Source organism: Salmo trutta, chromosome 2, assembly GCF_901001165.1.
Source record: "Salmo trutta chromosome 2, fSalTru1.1, whole genome shotgun sequence".
Classification (NCBI taxonomy): domain Eukaryota; kingdom Metazoa; phylum Chordata; class Actinopteri; order Salmoniformes; family Salmonidae; genus Salmo; species Salmo trutta.
In genome coordinates this window covers 71,258,206-71,277,859 of record NC_042958.1, presented here as the reverse complement: position 1 = coordinate 71,277,859, position 19,654 = coordinate 71,258,206, and the positions used below count along the sequence as shown (strand labels likewise).

The 19,654-nt window shown below is 44.2% G+C and overlaps 2 protein-coding genes across 4 annotated transcripts in view; both read left to right on the top strand.

Moving 5' to 3' along the window:
- The window catches only part of taok2b (TAO kinase 2b), a 68,204-nt gene extending 64,857 nt beyond the window's left edge, over positions 1 to 3,347 (top strand). Inside the window, exon 21 of the mRNA XM_029713833.1 lies at positions 2,010 to 3,347. Coding sequence (XP_029569693.1) covers positions 2,010 to 2,912 — 903 coding nt within the window. The 3' untranslated portion in view covers positions 2,913 to 3,347. The remainder of the gene's footprint in view (positions 1 to 2,009) is intronic.
- Positions 3,348 to 7,130: 3,783 nt separating this feature from the next.
- mazb (MYC-associated zinc finger protein b (purine-binding transcription factor)) lies at positions 7,131 to 19,022 on the top strand. 3 transcript variants are annotated; one of them, XM_029713788.1, is made up of 7 exons: positions 7,131 to 8,146; positions 8,456 to 8,606; positions 9,077 to 9,474; positions 9,780 to 10,027; positions 14,157 to 14,229; positions 14,537 to 14,708; positions 16,727 to 19,022. In XM_029713788.1, the coding sequence occupies exons 1-7, from the start codon at positions 8,114 to 8,116 to the stop codon at positions 17,071 to 17,073; spliced, it is 1,422 nt and encodes a 473-aa protein (XP_029569648.1). In that variant the 5' UTR covers positions 7,131 to 8,113; the 3' UTR covers positions 17,074 to 19,022. The 3 variants fall into 3 exon arrangements, with proteins under 3 accessions (XP_029569648.1, XP_029569667.1, XP_029569658.1); XM_029713807.1 differs by having other exon boundaries at positions 7,132 to 8,146; positions 9,077 to 9,183; XM_029713798.1 differs by having other exon boundaries at positions 7,132 to 8,146; positions 14,157 to 14,220.
- The last annotated feature ends 632 nt before the right edge of the window (positions 19,023 to 19,654 follow it).

The following is a 19,654-nucleotide window of genomic DNA, read 5'->3' as shown; positions in this document are numbered from 1 at the left end:
GAGAGCAGGCCAGCAGCGGAGACTATCCTCTCAGCACTTGCAGAGCCACTGGGGATGCTAAACACCCTTCGGGCCACTCGTGCAGGGATGTGTATTTTTAATTTAAAAAATTGGAAGTAGGACTAAAATATTTTAGGTAAAATAACCCTATCAAAACGTAAAGCTCCTTGAAAGAGGTAATATTCCAGGCCTATTGTGCCAAAATCAATCATGGCCTATTGTATACAGTGCATTCGGAAAGTATTCAGTCTTATTCTAAAATGGATGAAGGGAAAAAAATCCCTCATTAATGTACCCCATAATGACAAAACAAAAACAGGTTTAGGCATCCCCCCCTAAAAAAATATATATTGAAATATCACATTTACACAAGTATTCAGACCTTTTACTCAGTACTTTGTTGAAGCACCTTTGGCAATGATTACAGCCTCATTTCTTCTTGGGTATGACTCTACAAGCTTGGCACAGCTGTATTTGGGGAGTTTCTCCCATTCTTCTCTGCAGAGCCTCTCAAGCTCTTCAAGTCCGGGCTCTGGCTGGCTGGGCCTCTGAAGTTCATTCAGAGACTTGTCACAAAGCCACTCCTGCATTGTCTTGGCTGTGTGCTTAGGGTCGTTGTCCTGTTGGAAGATGAACCTTCGCCCCAGTCTGAGGTCCTGAGCGCTCTGGAGAAGGATTTCATCAAGGATCTCTCTGTACTTTGCTCCATTCATCTTTCCCTCGATCCCGACTAATCTCCTAGTACCTGCTGCTGAAGAACATCCTCACAGCATGCTGCCACCACCATGGTTCACCGTAGAGATGGTGCCAGGTTTCATTCAGACGTGACGCTTGGCATTCAAGCCAAAGAGTTCAATATTTGTTTCATCAGACCAGAGAATCTTGTTTCTCATGGTCGGAGTCCTTTAGCTGCCTTTTGGCAAACTCCGAGCGGGCTGTCATGTGCCTTTTACTGAGGAGTGGCTTCCATTTGGCCACTACCATAAAGGCCTGATTGGTGGAGTGCTGCAGAGATGGTTGTCCTTCTGGAAGGTTCTCCCATCTCCACAGGGGAACTCTGGAGCTCTGTCAGAGTGATCATCGGGTTCTTGGTCACCTCCCTGACCAAGGCCCTTCTCCCCAAATTGCTCAGTTTGGCCGGGTCGTCAGCGCTAGGAAGAGTCTTGGTGGTTCCAACCTTATTCCATTTAAGAATGAATGAGGCCACTGTGTTTTTGGGGACCTTCAATGCTGCAGAAATGTTTTGGTACCTTTACCCAGATCTGTGCCTCGACACAATCCTGTCTCAGAACTCTATGGACAATTCCTTCAACCTCGTGGCTTGGTTTTTTCTCTGACATGAACTGCCAACTGTGTGACCGTATATAGACTGGTGTGTGCCTTTCCAAATAATGTCCAATCAATTGAATTTACCGCAGGTGGACTCCAATTAAGTTGTAGAAACATCTCAAGAATGATCAATGGAAACAGGATGCAGCAATGGGTCTGAATACTTATGTAAATAAGGTATTTCTGTTTTATTTTGTATACATTTTCAAAAAATCTGTTTTCGCTTTGTCATTATGTGGTATTGTGTGTAGATTGATGAGGGGAAAAAAACAATTTAATCGAGTTTAGAATAAGGCTGGGGTCTGAACTTTCCAAATGCACTAACCTGGATTTTTTTTTTTACAAACATCCAATACATCTGTGTGTGTTTGTTTGTGTGTGAGTTTGCGTGTGTATGCTTTTGGTTAGTAAAAAAAGGAAAATTCGGACTACTGGGGACATTTTTCCAATCCTATTTTAGGTTTAGGGTTACAATTAGGTTTAGGAGTTAGGTTTAGGGGTTTTGGATTAAGGTTAGAGTTAGGGTTAGGTTTAGGGGTTAGGGAAAATAGGATTTTGAATGAGAATCAATTGTTTGGTCCCCTTAAGGATAGTAAAACAAACGTTTTTCTGTGCGTGTGTTTATGGCTGCTTTCTCACGTTCAACACTTCTGTGCCCTTGTTCCCCCTATTACCCACAGATTGAGGAGGAGATGCTTTCTCTTCAGAATGAGCGCTCTGAGCGCATCCGCACCCTCCTGGAGCGGCAGGCCTGTGAGATCGAGTCCTTTGACTCGGAGAGCCTCCGTCTGGGTTTCAGCAACATGGCCCTCACGGGCATCCCCAGCGAGGCCTACCCCAAGCAGGGCTACACCAACGCCCCACCAGTGTTCCGCTCCGGCGGGGGCCACTGGAGCCATGGCATGCACCCCCAGAACGCCCAGCCCCAGCCGCACTCGCGCCGCAGCCACAACATTAGTAGCAGTGGAGGGGGTGGGGGTGTTGGAGGGGGGAGCAAAGGGGAGTCTTCTTCTTCTCACGGCATGGCTCTGGGGTTGGGTCTGGGGAGGGACGGGAGGGAGGTGCATCCTTCATCTCGTTCGTCAGCCTCTTCTTCCTCCTCCTCCCAACAACACCACCACCGCCATCACCTGCCACAGCACTACCACCACCAAAGCACACCCCAGCTCTACCGGGAGCGGGAGAGGGATAGAGAGAGGGAGCGGGAGAAGGAGAGGGACAGGGAGTGGGCCGGTGTCCGAGGCAGCGGCGACCTGGCCCACCCGCAGCACCCCCACCACTTCTCCCACAACCTGCCCTCTCGCTCCTCCTCTCAGTCCCTGGCCCTGCTGCCGCCGCCGCCCCCCGCGCCCCCCTCCATCTCGGGGCCCTCCTCGTCCTCCTTGCAGGGAGGGGTGTATGGCGGGGGGCTGGCCGTCAGGGGTGGTCCCAGCCTCATGGCCCTGAGGAACAGCCCCCAGCCGCTGAGGAGGACGGCATCCGGAGGGGGACCTGGAGGGGCGGGTGGAGGCGACGGGGTGCTGAGCCGCAGCACCTCGGTCACCTCGCACATCTCCAACGGGTCCCACCTCTCCTACTCCTAAAGAGGTGGGAGGCGGTGGAGGGTGTTCACCCGAGAGAGAGCAGGAGGTAGGGGGTAGGCGTGGATGGGGGAATGTAGCTACCTGTCTTACCATTGAAGTGGGTGAGGGAAAAGGATGCAGAGAGGGTGGTGTCTGTTGACTTTTTTTTCTGAGGTGAGGCAGGGGAAGGGAGGGGGGTAGGTGTCAGTTTGAGGGTTGCTCTTCAAGGTAGCCATGTCTTCGTCTATGATGTTCTATATTGGAATGGAGGAAGCGAGAGAATAGGTGGGAAAGTGCATGGAAAGGGAAGAAATAAAGACAACAGACCTAAAAGTGAATGTATGTATGTAGTGTGTGGTGTCCTGATAATCTAGCAAGCACTTGTGTTGTATGGCTTCAGAAAGGGAAGACATGGGGAACAATAAAAATGCTGGTTTTAGTCTGCATTCAGAAAGGTAGCTATTTTTCGGAACACATTTTATTGGTTTATAACTTTATTTGTTGGCATAGTTTTTTGGTTTATTTTGTAGATGTGTTAAAAACAAGTGGCTCGGGACGTCACCAAGGCCTTTAAGAAGTCTTAAAGGGATGGTGTGATGACCACGCAAGAATTACGGCTGATGTAAATTAATATGAATACACAGAATGTTTATAAAGGCGACAAACAGACCCGGTTTCATAAAAAATAATGAAAGCACCTGGAATGGAGAGAGACATTTGTGTGGACAACAAAATGACCTCAAACTTTTCCGTCATCCATGACATACACTATATATACAAAAGTATGTGGACACCCCTTCAAATTAGTGGATTCGGCTATTTCCAACAAGTCAGTTTGTTAAATTTCTGTCCTGCTAGAGCTCCCCCGGGTTAACTGTAAGTGCTGTTATTGTGAAGTGGAAACATCTAGGCGCAAGAACGGCTCAGCCGTGAAGTGGTAGGCCACACAAGCTCACAGAACGGGACAGCTGAGTGCTGAAGCACATAGTGTGTAAAAATCGTCTGTCCTCAGTTGCAACACTCACTACCAAGTTCCAAACTGCCTCTGGAAACAACTTCAACATAAGAACTGTTCGTCAGGAGCTTCTTGAAATGGGTTTCCATGGCCGAACAGCCTCACACAAGCTTAAGATCACAATGCCAAGCGTCGGTTGGAGTGGTGTAAAGCTCGCCGCCATTGGACTCTGGAGCAGTGGAAACACATTCTATGGAGTGATGAATCACACTTCACCATCTGGCAGTCCGACGGCCGAATCTGGGTTGGCGGATACCAGGAGAACGCTACCTGTCCCAATGCATAGTGCCAACTGTACAGTTTGGTTGAGGAGGAATAATGGTCTGGGGCTGTTATTCATGGTTCGGGCTTGGCCCCTTAGTTCCAGTGAAAGGAAATCTTAATGCTACAGCATACAATGACATTCTAGACTATTCTGTGCCTCCAACTTTGTTGCAACAGTTTGGGGAAGGCCCTTTCTTGTTTCAGCATGGCAATGCCCCCGTGCACAAAGCAAGGTCAATACAGAAATGGTTTGTCGGGATCGGTGTGTTAGAACTTGACTGGCCTGCACAGAGCCCTAACCTCAACCCCATCAAACACCTTTGACATGAATTGGAATGCCGACTGAGAGCCAGGCCTAATCGCCCAACATCAGTGCCTGACCTCACTAATGATCTTGTGGCTGAATGTAAGCAAGTCCCCGCAGCAATGTTCCAACATCTAGTGGAAATCCTTCCCAGACGAGTGGAGGCTGTTATAGCAGCAAAGGGGGGACCAACTCTATATTAATGCCCATGATTTTGGAAGGAGATGTTCAATAAGCAGGTGTCCATATACTTTTGGTGATGTAGTGCATTTATTATCTTTAAAAATGACATGGGTGTCCATGGGAGTCGCTCCAATGCATTACATAAATGTACAAAACATTTGTAAACATGACCAAAATCACATTTGAGATGTACAGTATTAGTTGTCCAAGTTTCACTGGTATTTAAAGACCAGTGTAGTCAGAAATGTAATTTTCCTGTGTTTTACACTGCAAAAAGTGAAATCTAAGCAATCCTAAATATCTTCTATTGAGTGATAATTTTACCTTCTTGAAAAATATCTTGAAATAAGTTAAATGACTTGTATTAAGACTTTTTTAGGTTAAAATAAGCACAATTATTTGCCAATGATGTTAGATAATTTAGCTTAGTAAGAAAAAAAGAAAAAAACATGAATTATCACTCGATGTAAGATATTTAGGCTTGCTTAACGTTCCCTTTTTGCAGTGTATATATATTTCCACACTGTGGTTGGAATAATATTGTGAAAATTATGATAATGCCCTTTTAGTGTAAGACATGTTTGAAAAGACTGCCTGAAATTTCAGCTTGTTTTGGGGACATCGCCAGACAGTTAATAGACCAATAAGAAAGAGTGTTCCAAACCTCTCTGACAACAACTTCTGGTTTTTAGTTTTCCCCTCCCCACTCAGAACACTCCCAGACAGTCCTAGCAAAATTCTTGCTTGATAAATGGCTATTCTTGTTTATTTTCTTTTAAAAACAAAATGTATCAGTTTTATGGAGTAATAACGACAATGATCATAGTAATTTTGATATATTCAATGAGTATTGAACCCAGGATTTAGACTAAGAAAGCATTTTCTATAGGTCAATATTACCATTACTAATCCATATATAGTTGTTGTAATCTTGTACAAAAATGTGTTTTTATCTTGCAAGAAAAATGCCACTTTTGACTATGGGCTATGGTTGATAATGTGTAAAAAATAGATATACATTGAATTGTCAGGTATGGTGTGTGTAACAGGTATTAATGATTATTAATAATGTTTTATTAATAATTGTTGATTATTCATGTGTGTACATGTGTTGGTTGAGTGGTATACAGTCTAGTTATATTGCCACTTTTGTAGACAAACATTATTGCATTTTAAAGACACTTGTGTAACATTTATAAAAGGTCTGACCCCAATGAAAAGGAAGGTGACATATCCAAAAGAAGCAACATTGGTTGACATGAACATTATTAACCTCTTCTGGATTGTTTCTGTTCGTTTGTTGGATTTTGAAATGAAAACGTTGGGTGAATTTTCTAGAGATTTCACGATGATTTATTCTACTGAGCCCACGCATATTCTAGCATGAAGAACAAAATGAAGTTCAAAGATATAAAGAATGGTGCACAATTCAGATGATAATCTCACAGTGCACACCATCATTGCAAGGTGCGAGCCACTTGTCAGTGAGCTTGTGCTGCAAGTTGAAGTAAGTTTTAAGGTCAAGGGTTGTCAACCATTTGTTGTGTAGTTAAGCCTACACTCACCAGGGCCATATTACTAAAACACTTAACTTCCCCTTTCTTAATGCTGAGATGCTGTTCCTTTGTACAAACAGGCTGATATATTTATTCAATCTCAAAAACACCAGCTCTGACAAGTCCCCTGTAGCCTAATACTTCATGCTTGGTTGAAATCTAAGTGCATGCAGAAAACTCCTTATATAAATAAGACTGGTGGGTTTCGATATGTAGATGGACGGTTGGTAACATAACATGCTAATTCATAAGGTATTGGGGGGGGTGCAGTAAAAGGTGTTATCTTAATTTCTTAAGGTCTAGGAAATCATGATGGACATCAGGAAGAAGAGATCCCAATTCCTTTGTCACGGACATAGCTGGTTAGATGATGATATGGACTGCTCTGTGTGGACTTGTACGGTTTGCAAAGGGGACATTTTCAGTTAATATGTAAACATAGTTGAACATTCCAATCAGGCGATTCCAAGCTTGAGGGAAAAGAATAGGGGTCTTTAAAATGTGTTGAACATGAGGGTAAAAGCAAAGTAATACAAAATAAAAATGAATGATAAACATTGGTGTTCCTGTCTTTTTATATATATATATATATATATATATATTACAATGTGCATTAATTTGTTTAGGTTTGAGTATAATCCCAAATTGATTGAAGGGTTGTTTTTGTCATAATTGCATCCTGCATGTTTATGTAGCCTATACAAACCAAGAACAAGATAGGCTACACTAGACACGACAATTATCGCATATGAAAACGTTTTGATAGCCTATGTTGTCATTGTCCTGTAGCTGTGCGTGTTTTATGCCTGACACTTCCATCCCCACAATTGCTTCCGTGCGTCCCGCCCTTTAAGAAGCACTCGTATGGAATGGTTTTCTCGCCGTGTTCCTAGTACGCGTGCGCTGCAGATGAGCTCTATATAGCAACGGCAGACATCTATGTGTGACGGTCTGAGAAATGCTGTAGAGAAATGTCTGTCGGACGAAAACCCGAGTAGGAGGGGGTAGAAAGCATGTGCTCCGGGAGGGAGACGGAAATGAAAGGGGGTGTCCGAAGAGAAATCCGATCCCTTTAAGAGCAACTGGGACATAGTCGTGCGAGGAAAAGGAGAGGAGGGGGAGAAGAAAGAGGAATTTAAAAAGAAAAGGAAGAAAGAGACAGGGAGGGAGGAGGGAGAGCGAGCGATAAAAAAAGAAAGATGACATCCTCGCATTTGAACGGCCGAGGTGGAGCGATAGGCTGCGGCCCGGAGCAAGCGCTCTTTGCCAGGGTCAGGGCTTGAATCCAACAACGAGGCTTCGACAAACACCCGATTGGCCTATTGGGGGAAATCGGACCAATTTATTAATAAATTCAAAAGCATGAACTACTACTCTTTCAGATGCGTTTATTATAACGCTGTTAATAGTTCGCATTGTGCGTAAAATGCATTCATTTAATTTTAAAATCTAGTTATTATGTATGACTACTGCTATATAAATAACATTGATTTTTGTGCACACATATTTGGTTTGAAAGTCATCAATGCCAAAAGATATACGTTTTTTTTTAAATAATTGTGCTTTTCTAAATTAAAGTTAGAAACCACAGTCAAAGAGAAATAGGCCACTATTGGAGCAGGCAATTCCACTCAGGCAGACAGCCTAGTCAGCCTAATCGTAACGCCTGCGTGAATACGAATAGCTTGAATCCTTCTATTAGTACATGTTTTTGTTATAGTTGCACGTCCCTTTCGGATGATCGATAGCATACACTTCTTGCTGCATTTGAATACTGTTTACTTAGATCTTTGCGCCTCAATAGCCAATAGGGTGATTAAAGAATATGCCAACGATTCACTGTCGAATCGCAATCAGGATTACTTAACTGACTTTATACTCTTCGTCACTTTGGTTCAAAATGGATGCTGCTTGGAGCAATTTTCTCTTCCAGGTAAGTCTTAATTGACCTAATTTCTTGTCGTATTTGTGTGCGCGCTTTTCTGAAGATTGGCTTTTGAAGAATTTGTGCCCCCGCTGCTCCGGGGCCTATACATGTATGTGATGCAAAGTAGCATCTAGTCTAGACCAGTGGTTCCCAATCAGGGTTACTAGGACCCCTGGGGTGTACTTGAGAAGACTCATGAGACAATAGCCTTACTGGTAAAATGCACAGGAAGGGGTACTGCTGGCAGAGCAAAATGTATTTGGTGGTATACAATGTAGTGACTTTATGCTAATAGATCTGTGTTTATTTCTCCAGACTACTCCCACCCAAAACCAAGTGGAGGGGACCCTCCAATCAGAACTCTTACCGGTCCATACTGCCTCTCCTCAGACCCCTCCCACAGAGAACATAGCCCAGCCTCCTTCCACGGTGGACACTGCTGCCCTCAATGAAGAACCCTTACCTGGTGAGAGAATCATGGGGTGTGAAATACATATAAATACTATTGATTTTTCAGCAGTTATCAGCAATTAAGTTGAAAAGGATGTAATGTAGATTGCTAAACAAGATGTCTGTTATAATATGATACATTACGTAAGGGGATCCTGAGTAGCGCAGTAGTCTAAGGCACTGCATCGCAGTGCTAGAGGCGTCACTACAGACCCAGGTTCGATCCGGGGCTGTATCACAACCGGCCGTGATTGGGAGTCCTATAGGGAAGTGCACAATTGGCCCAGCGTCGTCTGGGTTAGGGGAGGGTTTGGCTGGGGTAGGCCGCCATTGTAAATAAGAATTTGCCTAGTTAAATGAAAAAAAATAAACATTAGGCTGTCTTCATATCGTTATATTTCAAATTTATTGGGATATTATTATTAATGAGCATTTCCATGTCTTAATTTCTCATTCCCTCTCTTCTTCCGCTCTTTTGTCCTACAGTGAAGACAACTTCCCGGCCTGCCCGTGTGCCACACATCTGTGCCATATGCAGCAAGCAGTTCAAGAACAACTACAACCTGCGGCGACACCAGTCGGTCCATACAGGGGTACGCATGAGGCGAGCAGGGGAGCAGGAGGAGGGGGCGAAGGAGGTTGGCGGTGGCGCAGGGCCGGCGCAGGCGGTGTCGGGAGAGAGGGCGGAGAGGCATACGGTCCCCCTCTCCCTGCTTCACCTCTCTGTTCCTCCCCCTCTCCCCCCTCCCAGCATGCTGGCGTCCCAGCTGCCAGCTCTGGGTAGTCAGGATGGCGAAGGGGTTTCCATGGCGAGCGTAGTGGCTAGAGTTAACCCCCATGCTCCTCCTGCTGCTGTCGTCATGGTGGCGGGGGCGACAGTACAGGTGGGTCATGGCGCTTCTGGAGGTTGTTGTTGTCGTCCGTGAAAAAGAAAAGTATAATTTAGGTTCCTCCTTGCATGGTCTTTATGGAGATTGTGGGAATAAAGGGAATTCGGCATGTTATGCAAATGGCCCAGAGAAATGATCTAGGTGTCGCGAGCCGTGTGTGTCTGAGTGGTTCGGAAAGACCCAAAGAATGGACAATATGATATGTCAATAATCTACACAGATGCATGTGTAATTATCGACTACTACAATAAACTGTTTGTACTGTAAGCGCATCTCTTTCTAATCATCCCCCCCCCCAGAGGCCATCGAACCCCAACCCGAACCCCGTGCGGAAGAACCACGCCTGTGAGACATGCGGGAAGGCTTTCCGAGACGTGTACCACTTAAACCGACACCGTCTCTCCCACTCGGATGAGAAACCCTTCTCCTGCCCCATCTGCCAGCAGCGGTTCAAGAGGAAGGACCGCATGAGCCACCACGTGCGCTCTCACCAAGGCGGTGTGGAGAAACCATATGTGTGCCCTCACTGTGCCAAGGCTTTCTCCAGGTGAGAGTGGCATGCTATAGGCCAGAAAGCAGGGTCGTGTTCATTGAGCCAGAGTGCAGGGTCATGTTCATTAGGGCAGGCAACATAATTATTTTCTTCAGATAGTACCTTTTCCCTGCGTTTAGGGCCGTTTTCTTCTTCTTTGTGCCTCAGTGATACGCTATACAGTGCATTCGTAAAGAATTCAGACCCCTTGACTTTTTCCACATTTTGTACGTTACAGCCTTATTCTAAAATTGAAAAAATTATTTCATCAATCAATCTACACACAATACCCCATAATGCCAACCTTTTTTTTTTTTAAACCTATTACAAATAAAAAAGAGAAACCTTATTTACCTAAGTATTTAGAACCTTTGCAATGAGACTCGAAATTGAGCTCAGGTGCATCCTGTTTCCATTGATCATACTTGAGATGTTTCTCCAACTTAATTGGAGTCCATCTGTGGGAAATTCAATTGATTGGACATGATTTGGTTGACAGTGCATGTCAGAGCAAAAACCAAGCCATGAGGTCGAAGGAATTGTCCGAAGCATTGAAGGTCTTCAAGAACACACTGGCCTCCATTCTTAAATGGAAGAAGTTTGGAATCACCAAGACTCTTCCTAGAGCTGGCCGCCTTCTACCCTTAAGCAATCGGGGAAGAAGGGCCTTTCGTCAGGGAGGTAACCAAGAACCCATTAGTCACTCTGGCAGAGCTCCAAAGTTCCTCTGTGGAGGTGGGAGAACCTTCCAGAAGGACAACCATCTATGCAACACTCCACCAATCAGGCCTTTATGGTAGAGTGGCCAAATGGAAGCTACTCCTCAGTAAAAGGCACATGACGGCCCGCTTGGAGTTTGCCAAAAAGCACCTAAAGGACTCCGACCATGAGAAACAAGATTTTCTGGTCTGATGAAACCAAGGTTGAACTCTTTGGCCTGAATGCCAAGCGTCACGTCTGGAGGAAACCTGGCACCATCCCTACAGCTAGGCATGGTGTTGGCAGCATTGTGCTGTGGCAATGTTTTTCAGGGAAATGGAGACTAGCCAGGATCGAGGGAAAGATGAACAGAGCAAAGTACAGAGAGATCCTTGACAAAACCTTGCTCCAGAGCACTCAGGACCTCAGACTGGGGCAAAGGTTCACCTTCCAACTGGACAATGGCTCTAAGCACACAGCCATGATAAACGCAGGAGTGGCTACGGGACAAGTTTCTGAATTTCCTTGAGGGGCCCAACCAGAGCACAGACACGATCGAACATCTCTGAAAATACCTAAAATAGCTGTGCAGTGACACTCCCACTCCAACCTGACAGAGCATGAGAGGATCGGCAGAGGAGAATGGGAAAAACTACATAAAACTACAAAAACTACGCCCCAATTACAGGCGTTCCAAGCTTGCAGCATCATACCCAAGAAGACTCTAACCTTAATCGCTGGCAAAGGTGTTTCAACAAAGTACAGATTAAAGGGACTGACTACTTATGTAAATGTAACATTAAATTTTTTTATTTGCATACATTTGCATACATTTCTAAAAACCTGTTTTTGGCATTATGCAGTATTGTGTGTAGATTGATGCGGGGGGGAAATGATTTAATCCATTTTAGAATAAGTGTGTAACGTAACAAAATGTGGAGAGTCAAGGGGTCTGAATACTTTCCGAATGCACCGTATATTCAAATGTGGACACCTTCAAATTTGTGAATTGGGCTATTTCAGCCACACCCGTTGCTGAGAGGTGTATAAAATCGAAATCGAGCAATCTCCATAGACAAACATTGGCAGTAGAATGGCCTTACTGAAGATCTTGGTGACTTTCAACATGGAACCGTCCTTGGATTCCACCTTTCCAACAAGTCAGTTGGTCAAATTTCTGCTCTGCTAAAGCTGCCCTTGTCAACTGAAAAGTGCTGTTATTGTGAAGCAGAAACGTCTGAGCAAAAACGCATCAGCATCAAAGTTGTAGGCAACACAAGCTCACCGAATGGGACCCGCCAGGTGCTGAAGCCCGTCGCACGTAAAAATCGTCTGTAACAGGCTGACTACACCGCTCGCATCGCGTGCGTGAGTGTTGCAAAATACATTTTGAAATCTATATTATTAAATTATTGCACCCACACTGCTCGCACGCACCAACGAGCGTCTGCATTGCCAAGGACTAAAATAGAAGTCGTTCTATTTGTGACGCAGATCGCGCTGCAAGTCCTGCCCCTCCCATCTCATTGGTTTATAGAAGCAGGTACCCACGTGCCATCTCCTCATAGGTTATACCCACGTGGGTGACTGAAAGACGAACGAGGTCAGTGGCGGTAATGCACCTAATTTATGAAAGTTGCCAATTGAAATATAAAGTCAAGAGAAGAAAAAGCCTGGAAGGAGGAGAGATGACAAGAAACGATTCGGTTGACCGTTTTATGTGTGGATTAATTGTTGGAGTAGAGGACCTTGTGCATTTCAGGTAAAATAACAACCTAATGTTTATATCCCAGGACAAATTAACTAGCAACAGCAAGCTAGCTAGCTTAATTGCCATAAATGTTTAATGCTTTTCGACCTGTCCCCAAAGTAATGTAATTGGTTCAGTTTGTTTTGATATTTTAACCTGCGTGTCGTGATCGTGTTTGGTGTGGGGGGACAAAATACATTTATGCACGATGGCGCACGCGCACAGCCGGTTTGGGTTTCGTGTAACACTCACTACAGACTTCCAAACTGCCTCTGGAAGCAACGTCAGCACAATAACTTAGTCGGGAGCTTTATGAAATGTGTTTCCATGGCCGAGCAGGCGCACACAAGCCTAGGATCACCATGCGCAATGCCAAGCGTCAGCTGGAGTGGTGTAAAGCTCGCTGCCATTGGATTCTGTATCAGTGGAAACGCGTTCTCTGGAGTGACGAATCATGCTTCACCATTTTTATTTTAAATGTAACCTTTATTTAACTAGGCAAGTCAGTTAAGAACAAATTCTTATTTACAATAACTGCTTACCCCGGCCAAATCCGGCAACACTGGGCCAATTGTGCACGGCCCTATGGGTTCTCCCAATCACGGCCGGATGTGATACAGCCTGCAATTGAACCAGGGACTGTAGTGACGCCTATTGCACTGAGATGCAGTGCCTTAGACCGCTGCGCCACTCGGGAACCATCTGGCAGTCCGACGGACGAATCGGGGTTTGGAGGATGCCAGGAGAACGCTACCTGTCCGAATGCGTAGTGCCAACTGTATAGTTTGGTGGAGGAAGAATAATGGTTTGGGGCTGTTTTTCATGGTTCGGGCTAGGCCCCTTAGTTCCCGTGAAGGTAATCTTAACGCTACAGCATACAATGACATTGTAGACGATTCTGTGCTTACAACTGTGGCAACAGTTTGGGGAAAGCCCTTTCCTGTTTCAGCATGACAATGCCCCTGTGCACAAAGCCAGGTCCAAACAGAAATGGGTTGTCAAGCTTTGGTGTGAAAGAACTTGACTGGCCTGCACAGAGCCCTGACCTCAACTCCATCGAACACCTTTGGGATGAATTGGAATGCTGACTGCGAGCCAGGCCTAATCGCCCAACATCAGTGCCCGACCTCACTAATGCTCTTGTGGCTGAATGACTTTTTGTGGATTCCAATGTAAACAAACACTATATAGCTTCAAAACATGGTTAAAAATGGTATTTTGATATTAAGGATGGTCAGTCCTTGCATCCATAGCTCTGTCTGTGAATTTGAAAGTGGTTACATTTGTCCAGACCCATCCCTCAACATTTTACCGAAACAGGGGTGGGGAAAACACTTTATTGTTTCTACTGCTGATTGCTGCTTTAAAGGGGCGTTATATTCCAAAATCAAGTCTGTCACATGTTTTCACACCTCAAAAGTAGTCGAGATAAGTCCACATCCCATGCCATTGGTTGTCTGTGAATGGGAAATGTAAGCACCAAAAATGTGGGAATTACATGGTCCTCATCTTTTTCATTCATAATGGTTTGTGGCCTGGGACTTGAACTTATCTCAAAAGAAGACTTCTTGCGGTCTAAAAACATCTGACGAATTTTGAATGTAATGTCCCTTTCACAGATTCACAGTTTCTGCTGGAGAAAGTCTATGACAAGGTGTTGTTGTCTTACCCCTTGCTATCTCTCACTTCTTTCAGGCCTGATCATCTCAATAGTCATGTCAGACAAGTTCACTCATCTGAACGACCCTTCAAGTGTCCGGTACTTGATGTTTGTGCTACTTTATATCCTTTTACACCTCTGAAATCTCAATACAGTCATACTTAGCCATCAATTTGCTTCTCTATACCTTAAATCCTTCGTACCATAACTATCCATTGTAATAAAATCGGTATTGGGATCAATTCCATTTCAATTCAGGAAGTAAACCGAAATTCCAATTTCAGTTTACTTCCTGAATTGAATGAATTGACCCCAACCCTGAATTAAATACAATGAGAGATTGTTATGCTATTAAACTGCTGCCTTCTGTGTCTTTATTGATAACCAGTCATTCCTCATCACTCTCTGTGTTTAGACGTGCGAGTCCAGCTTCGCCACGAGGGACCGGCTACGTGCTCATATGATCCGCCACGAGGAGAAGGTACCGTGCCACATCTGCGGCAAGCTCCTGTCGGCTGCCTACATCACCGATCACATGAGGGTGCACAACCAATCGCAGCACCATTCCTGCCATATCTGTAACCGCAGTGAGTGTCTGTCAACAACTTGTATTGTTTGATGAAAGGGTTCACAAATAGTTTATAAGCTGTTAATAAACGTTTCACGGCCTCCCGAGCGGCGCAGCGGTCTAAGTCACTACAGACCCAGGTTCGATACCAGGCTGTGTCACAGCTGGCTGTGACCGAGAGACCCATGAGGCGGTGCACAATTGGCACAGGGTTAGGGGAGGGTTTGGCAGGCTGGGATTGTCCCATTGCGCTCTAGCGACTCCTTGTTGCGGGCCGGGCGCCTGCAAGCTGACTTCAGTCACCAGCTGGATGGTGTTTCCTCCTACACATGGCTTCTGGGTTAAGTGAGCAGTGTGTCAAGAAGCAGTGCGGCTTGGCAGAGTCATGTTTTGGAGGATGCATGGCTCTCGACCTTCGCCTCTCCCGAGTCCGTAGGGGAGTTGCAGTGATGGGACAAGACTGTAACTACCAATTTGGATATCACGGAAAAGGGGTAAAAGTACAAAAGAAATATATACAGTACAAGTCAAAAGTTTGGACACCTACTTATTCAATCTTTATTTTTACAATTTTATACATTGTAGAATAATAGTGAAGACATCAGAACTATAAAATAACACTTGGAAGGAATCATGTACTACCCAAAAAAGTGATGAACGAATCAAAATATTTTTTATATTTGAGATTCTTCAAAGTAGCCAACCTTTGCCTTGATGACAGCTTTGCACACTCTTGGCATTCTCTCAACCAGCTTCATGAGGTAGTCACCTGGAATGCATTTCAATTAACAGGTGTGCCTTATTAAAAGTGAATTTGTGGAAAGGAAGACCCAAAGTTAACTCTGCTGCAGAGGGTAAGTTCATTAGAGTTAACTGCACCTCCGATTGCAGCACAAATAAATGCTTCACAGAGTTCAAGTAACAGACACATCTCAACATCAACTCTTCAGAGGAGACTGTGTGAATCAGGCCTTCATGGTCGAATTGCTGCAAAGAAACCACTACTAAAGGACACCAATAATAAGAAGAGACTTGCTTTGGCCAAGAAACACAAGCAATGGACATTAGACCGGTGGAGATTTGTCATTTGGTCTGGAGTCCAAATTGGAGATTTTTGGTTGCAACCGCCGTGTCTTTGTGAGACGCAGAGTAGGTGAACGGATGATCTCCGCATATGGGGTTCCCACCGTGAATCATGGAGGAGGTGTGGGGGTGCTTTGCTGGTGACACTGTCTGATTTTTATTTTTTTTAATTCAAGGCACACTTAACCAGCATTGCTACAACAGCATTCTGCAGTGATACACCATCCCATCTGGTTTGGGCTTAGTGGGATTATAATTTGTTTTTCAACAGGACAATGACTCAAAACACACCTCCAGGCTGTGTAAGGGCTATTTTACCAAGAAGGAGAGTCGATGGAGTGTTGCATTAGATGACCTGGCCTCCATAATCCCCCGACCACAACCAAATTGAGATGGTTTGGGATGAGTCAGACCGCAGAGTGAAGGAAAAGCAGCCAACAAATGCTCAGCATTGGTTTGAACTCCTTCAAACCTGTTGGAAAAGCATTCCAGGTGAAGCTGTTTGAGAGAATGCCAAGAGTGTGCAAAGCTGTCATCAAGGCAAAGGGTGGCTACTTTGAAGAATCTTAACACTTTTTTTTTTGGTTACTACAACATTCCATATGTGTTCTTTTGTGGTTTTGATGTCTTCACTATTATTCTACAATGTAGAAAATAATAAAAATAAAAACCCTTGAATGTGTAGGTGTCCTAAAACTTTTGACCGGTAGTGTATAAATAAACATTAAGAGTTTAAGTGGTTTATAAGATGTTAATAAACATTCAAAGTTTAGAAATGGTTTATTAAATGGTTAATAAACAATTGTCAAGTCCTGGAAAACACACACTTAATAATTTTCCATACAAAATGTTATCTAGAACGTTTTCATTCTAGCCTGCCTACCGTACTCTATAAAGCGTTACTTGTAAAGGCCTAAAATGACGTTACCTGCTAACTCTCTGCGTCTCCTCCAGGCTTCACCACTCTGACCTACCTGCGCGTCCACGCCCAGAAGCACCACGGCCAGGAGTGGAAGGAGAGCGCTGGCGGCTTCGGCGGCACGGGCTCAAGTGGTGTTCTTGTGTGCCAGCTGTGCGGGGTGCACTGCAAGACCCCCACCCAGCTGCAGGGCCACATGGGCACCCACAGTACTGGGGGCCAAGGGGGCTCCTCCGGCACTGTTACCGCTAGCGGGGCGTCCAGCTCCTCCGTGTCCCTCAGCAACATGGTGTCCACCCCAACCGTCTACGTCAACAGCAACGCAGTGGTGGACCTGCTGGTGTCGGACTGCTCCAGCATACAACCTCAGTCCCACAGTTAGCAGAGCCGCAGTTGAACTTCAGCCACTTGAGTCCCTAAGACCCGTAGTAATAAGGTTAGGAGGCATGCTTAGGGGAGAGCCTCAGTTGTAAACTTTGGCCCCTCTGAGTCCCATAGCTAGAGGAAGAGGGCGGGAAATGGAAAGAGGGGTCTGGCTTAGGGGAGAAAGAGTCAGAGAGATAGTATGCGAGAATATTGTAGAGAGAGGAGGAGGGGGACATTGTATGTCCTGTACGCTGATTCGATGACGCTAGATAACGACAAATACGGACGTGTCCCCAACGTGGCTGAACTCTCGCTCTTTCAATACTATAACACTGTGGACTTGTCTGCGCTATCCCTTTCCCTCCCTCCTTTCTCTCCCTCAGTCCCAGCAACTACTCCCCTCTGCTAGTAATGCACCATGTACTGTAACTCAATGTCAGTCACACCAACCACCTCTCCTTTTGTTTATTTTGTCGCTCTCTTCTCCAAACGTTCATAAGATAGCCTTGTAGTAAGTTGAGGAGTGATGTAATAGGAACATGATATAACAAGGGGGTGTGTAGAAGAGTCTAATTCTGAAAGAGAATGAGAGGTTCAGGAGGTGAATTGCACATAAGTCAGGGGCTGCTATCCTCCAGAAATGATGATGATGATGAGGAGTAGATGTGACGTTTTAATTGTGTAGTGCTGTGAGCGTATGTATGTAGTCTGTTTTAAATAGGGCCACCGCTGGATCTGGAGGTTAGTCCATACCCACTGGGCAGACACTGGTTGAATCAACGTTGTTTCCATGTCATTTCAATGAACCAATGTGGAATAGACGTTGAATTGGTGTCTGTGCCCAGTATCGGTGTTTATGAACAGTGGAGGGGTGTACTGCAATGAGTGTCGAGCACCTTAAAAATGTTGCTGTTTAATCCGTAAAGATGCATTTGCTCTGCGTTTTCCTCTATGGGCACAACCACATTTTAATACATAATGGTTATTCTTATAACTGCTACTGTACAGCCACATTCTTGACAGTTCACTGACACCTAAAAACGCCATTTGCATTAAAGTGAAGCTAGCTAATACTACCTAGAAGAACGTTAGCAGCAAGTCCCCCTTACACTAGAGATGGTTGAAAACAAATATTTTAAGAAAAGTATCGATTGATTCAGTCAAATGAGTTGTACCCATGTCTGCCATTTTATTTCTTTGTAACTGTTATTGCCATTGTGTTCTTTGTTTTGTTCCTAGTACGAGTCCACCATATTAAAACTAATTCATTAACACCACCATGTATAGCACACAGCATTCTGAATACAACTCGTATTATAACTCACCGCTCTCCATGAATCTGAGAAAGACCACCTTTCCTCAGATATCTTTGATTGTTTGACTTTTTCAGTGGTTAAGAGTGATGTCATGGAAGGGCTTTAAAGGTCATGTCGAGATAAGAATACCCAGGAACTTTTTACTACTAGCATTCGATGGCCCACCCCTGGTATGCTTTCAACAAATCCTGGTTTTGTTGGGAAGTGCTTCATTTGATCAGTTTAGTGTTGGTATGTTCTGTTTTTTTTAAACGCTTCTAATTATTTAATTTGGAGACTTGTTCTTCCTGTTGAGAAAAGTAGCGTTTTATTAAAAGTTATTTTAGGTTTCCCGCGTTAAGCAACAACAAAAAAATACCTCTATTCTAGGAACCTGTACAGCTCTTGTGATACATCGTAATGCCTTACTGTACTCAACTGCATTTTAATTATTTTATTCTGAACTATTTTAAATCTTAGTCAATACTAATGGGATGTATTTATTATATTTTTATATTTCTCAACAGTATGCATGTCTGAACAGTTAGAGCAAAAAACAGTTGATGCTTACCGTGATCATGAATATTACGTTATTATTTTGTAGATGAAGTATAGAGATCATGTTATTATTTTGTAATTTTGACTATTAAAAGTAAAAGGAGTAAACGCATGAGGTGAGGTGTGTCCATTATTTGTGTGTGTGTTACATGCTTGACAGAGGAAGCGTTTGGATTTTGTGTTGATAAGGTGCAGTGAAAATGGTGGGTAGTGGCATGCAGCTGGTAACATTGTGTGTGTGTGTGTGTTGGTATCTTTGACTTAAAATATGTTAAGCGTGAGATGAGCATGTAACCTTGACCCTTGTTGTTGTGTAATCGTATTTGGCTCTGGCTCCTGTGCGTGTGTTGCTGCACACTGAGTAATCCCTCTACACCGATACTAGTAATAATCATGATGAAATGTACAGTCCCTACAATAGTATATCTCTATTTTCCTGGAAATGGAAGAGCATGTGATCTTATTACTGTGCAGATCTGGTCCTTTCTAAACCAATATTAGCATGTGTATTTTCTGACCGATATAAACGGGTGTAAACAAGGCTTTCTTCCACATTCTCTTCTGAAGAGGTCTTCCTGTATTTTTGTGGGGAACTTATGAGTTTTGGATGCAGCCTTGCAAACTGTCTTCATTATTGTATTTTATTCCAAATATTATTTTATTTAGTTTTTACTAAGTAGTACTTGTTGATACTCTTCCAATGTGTAACGTTATACACAGTTTATTTTACATTGCCCCCATTGT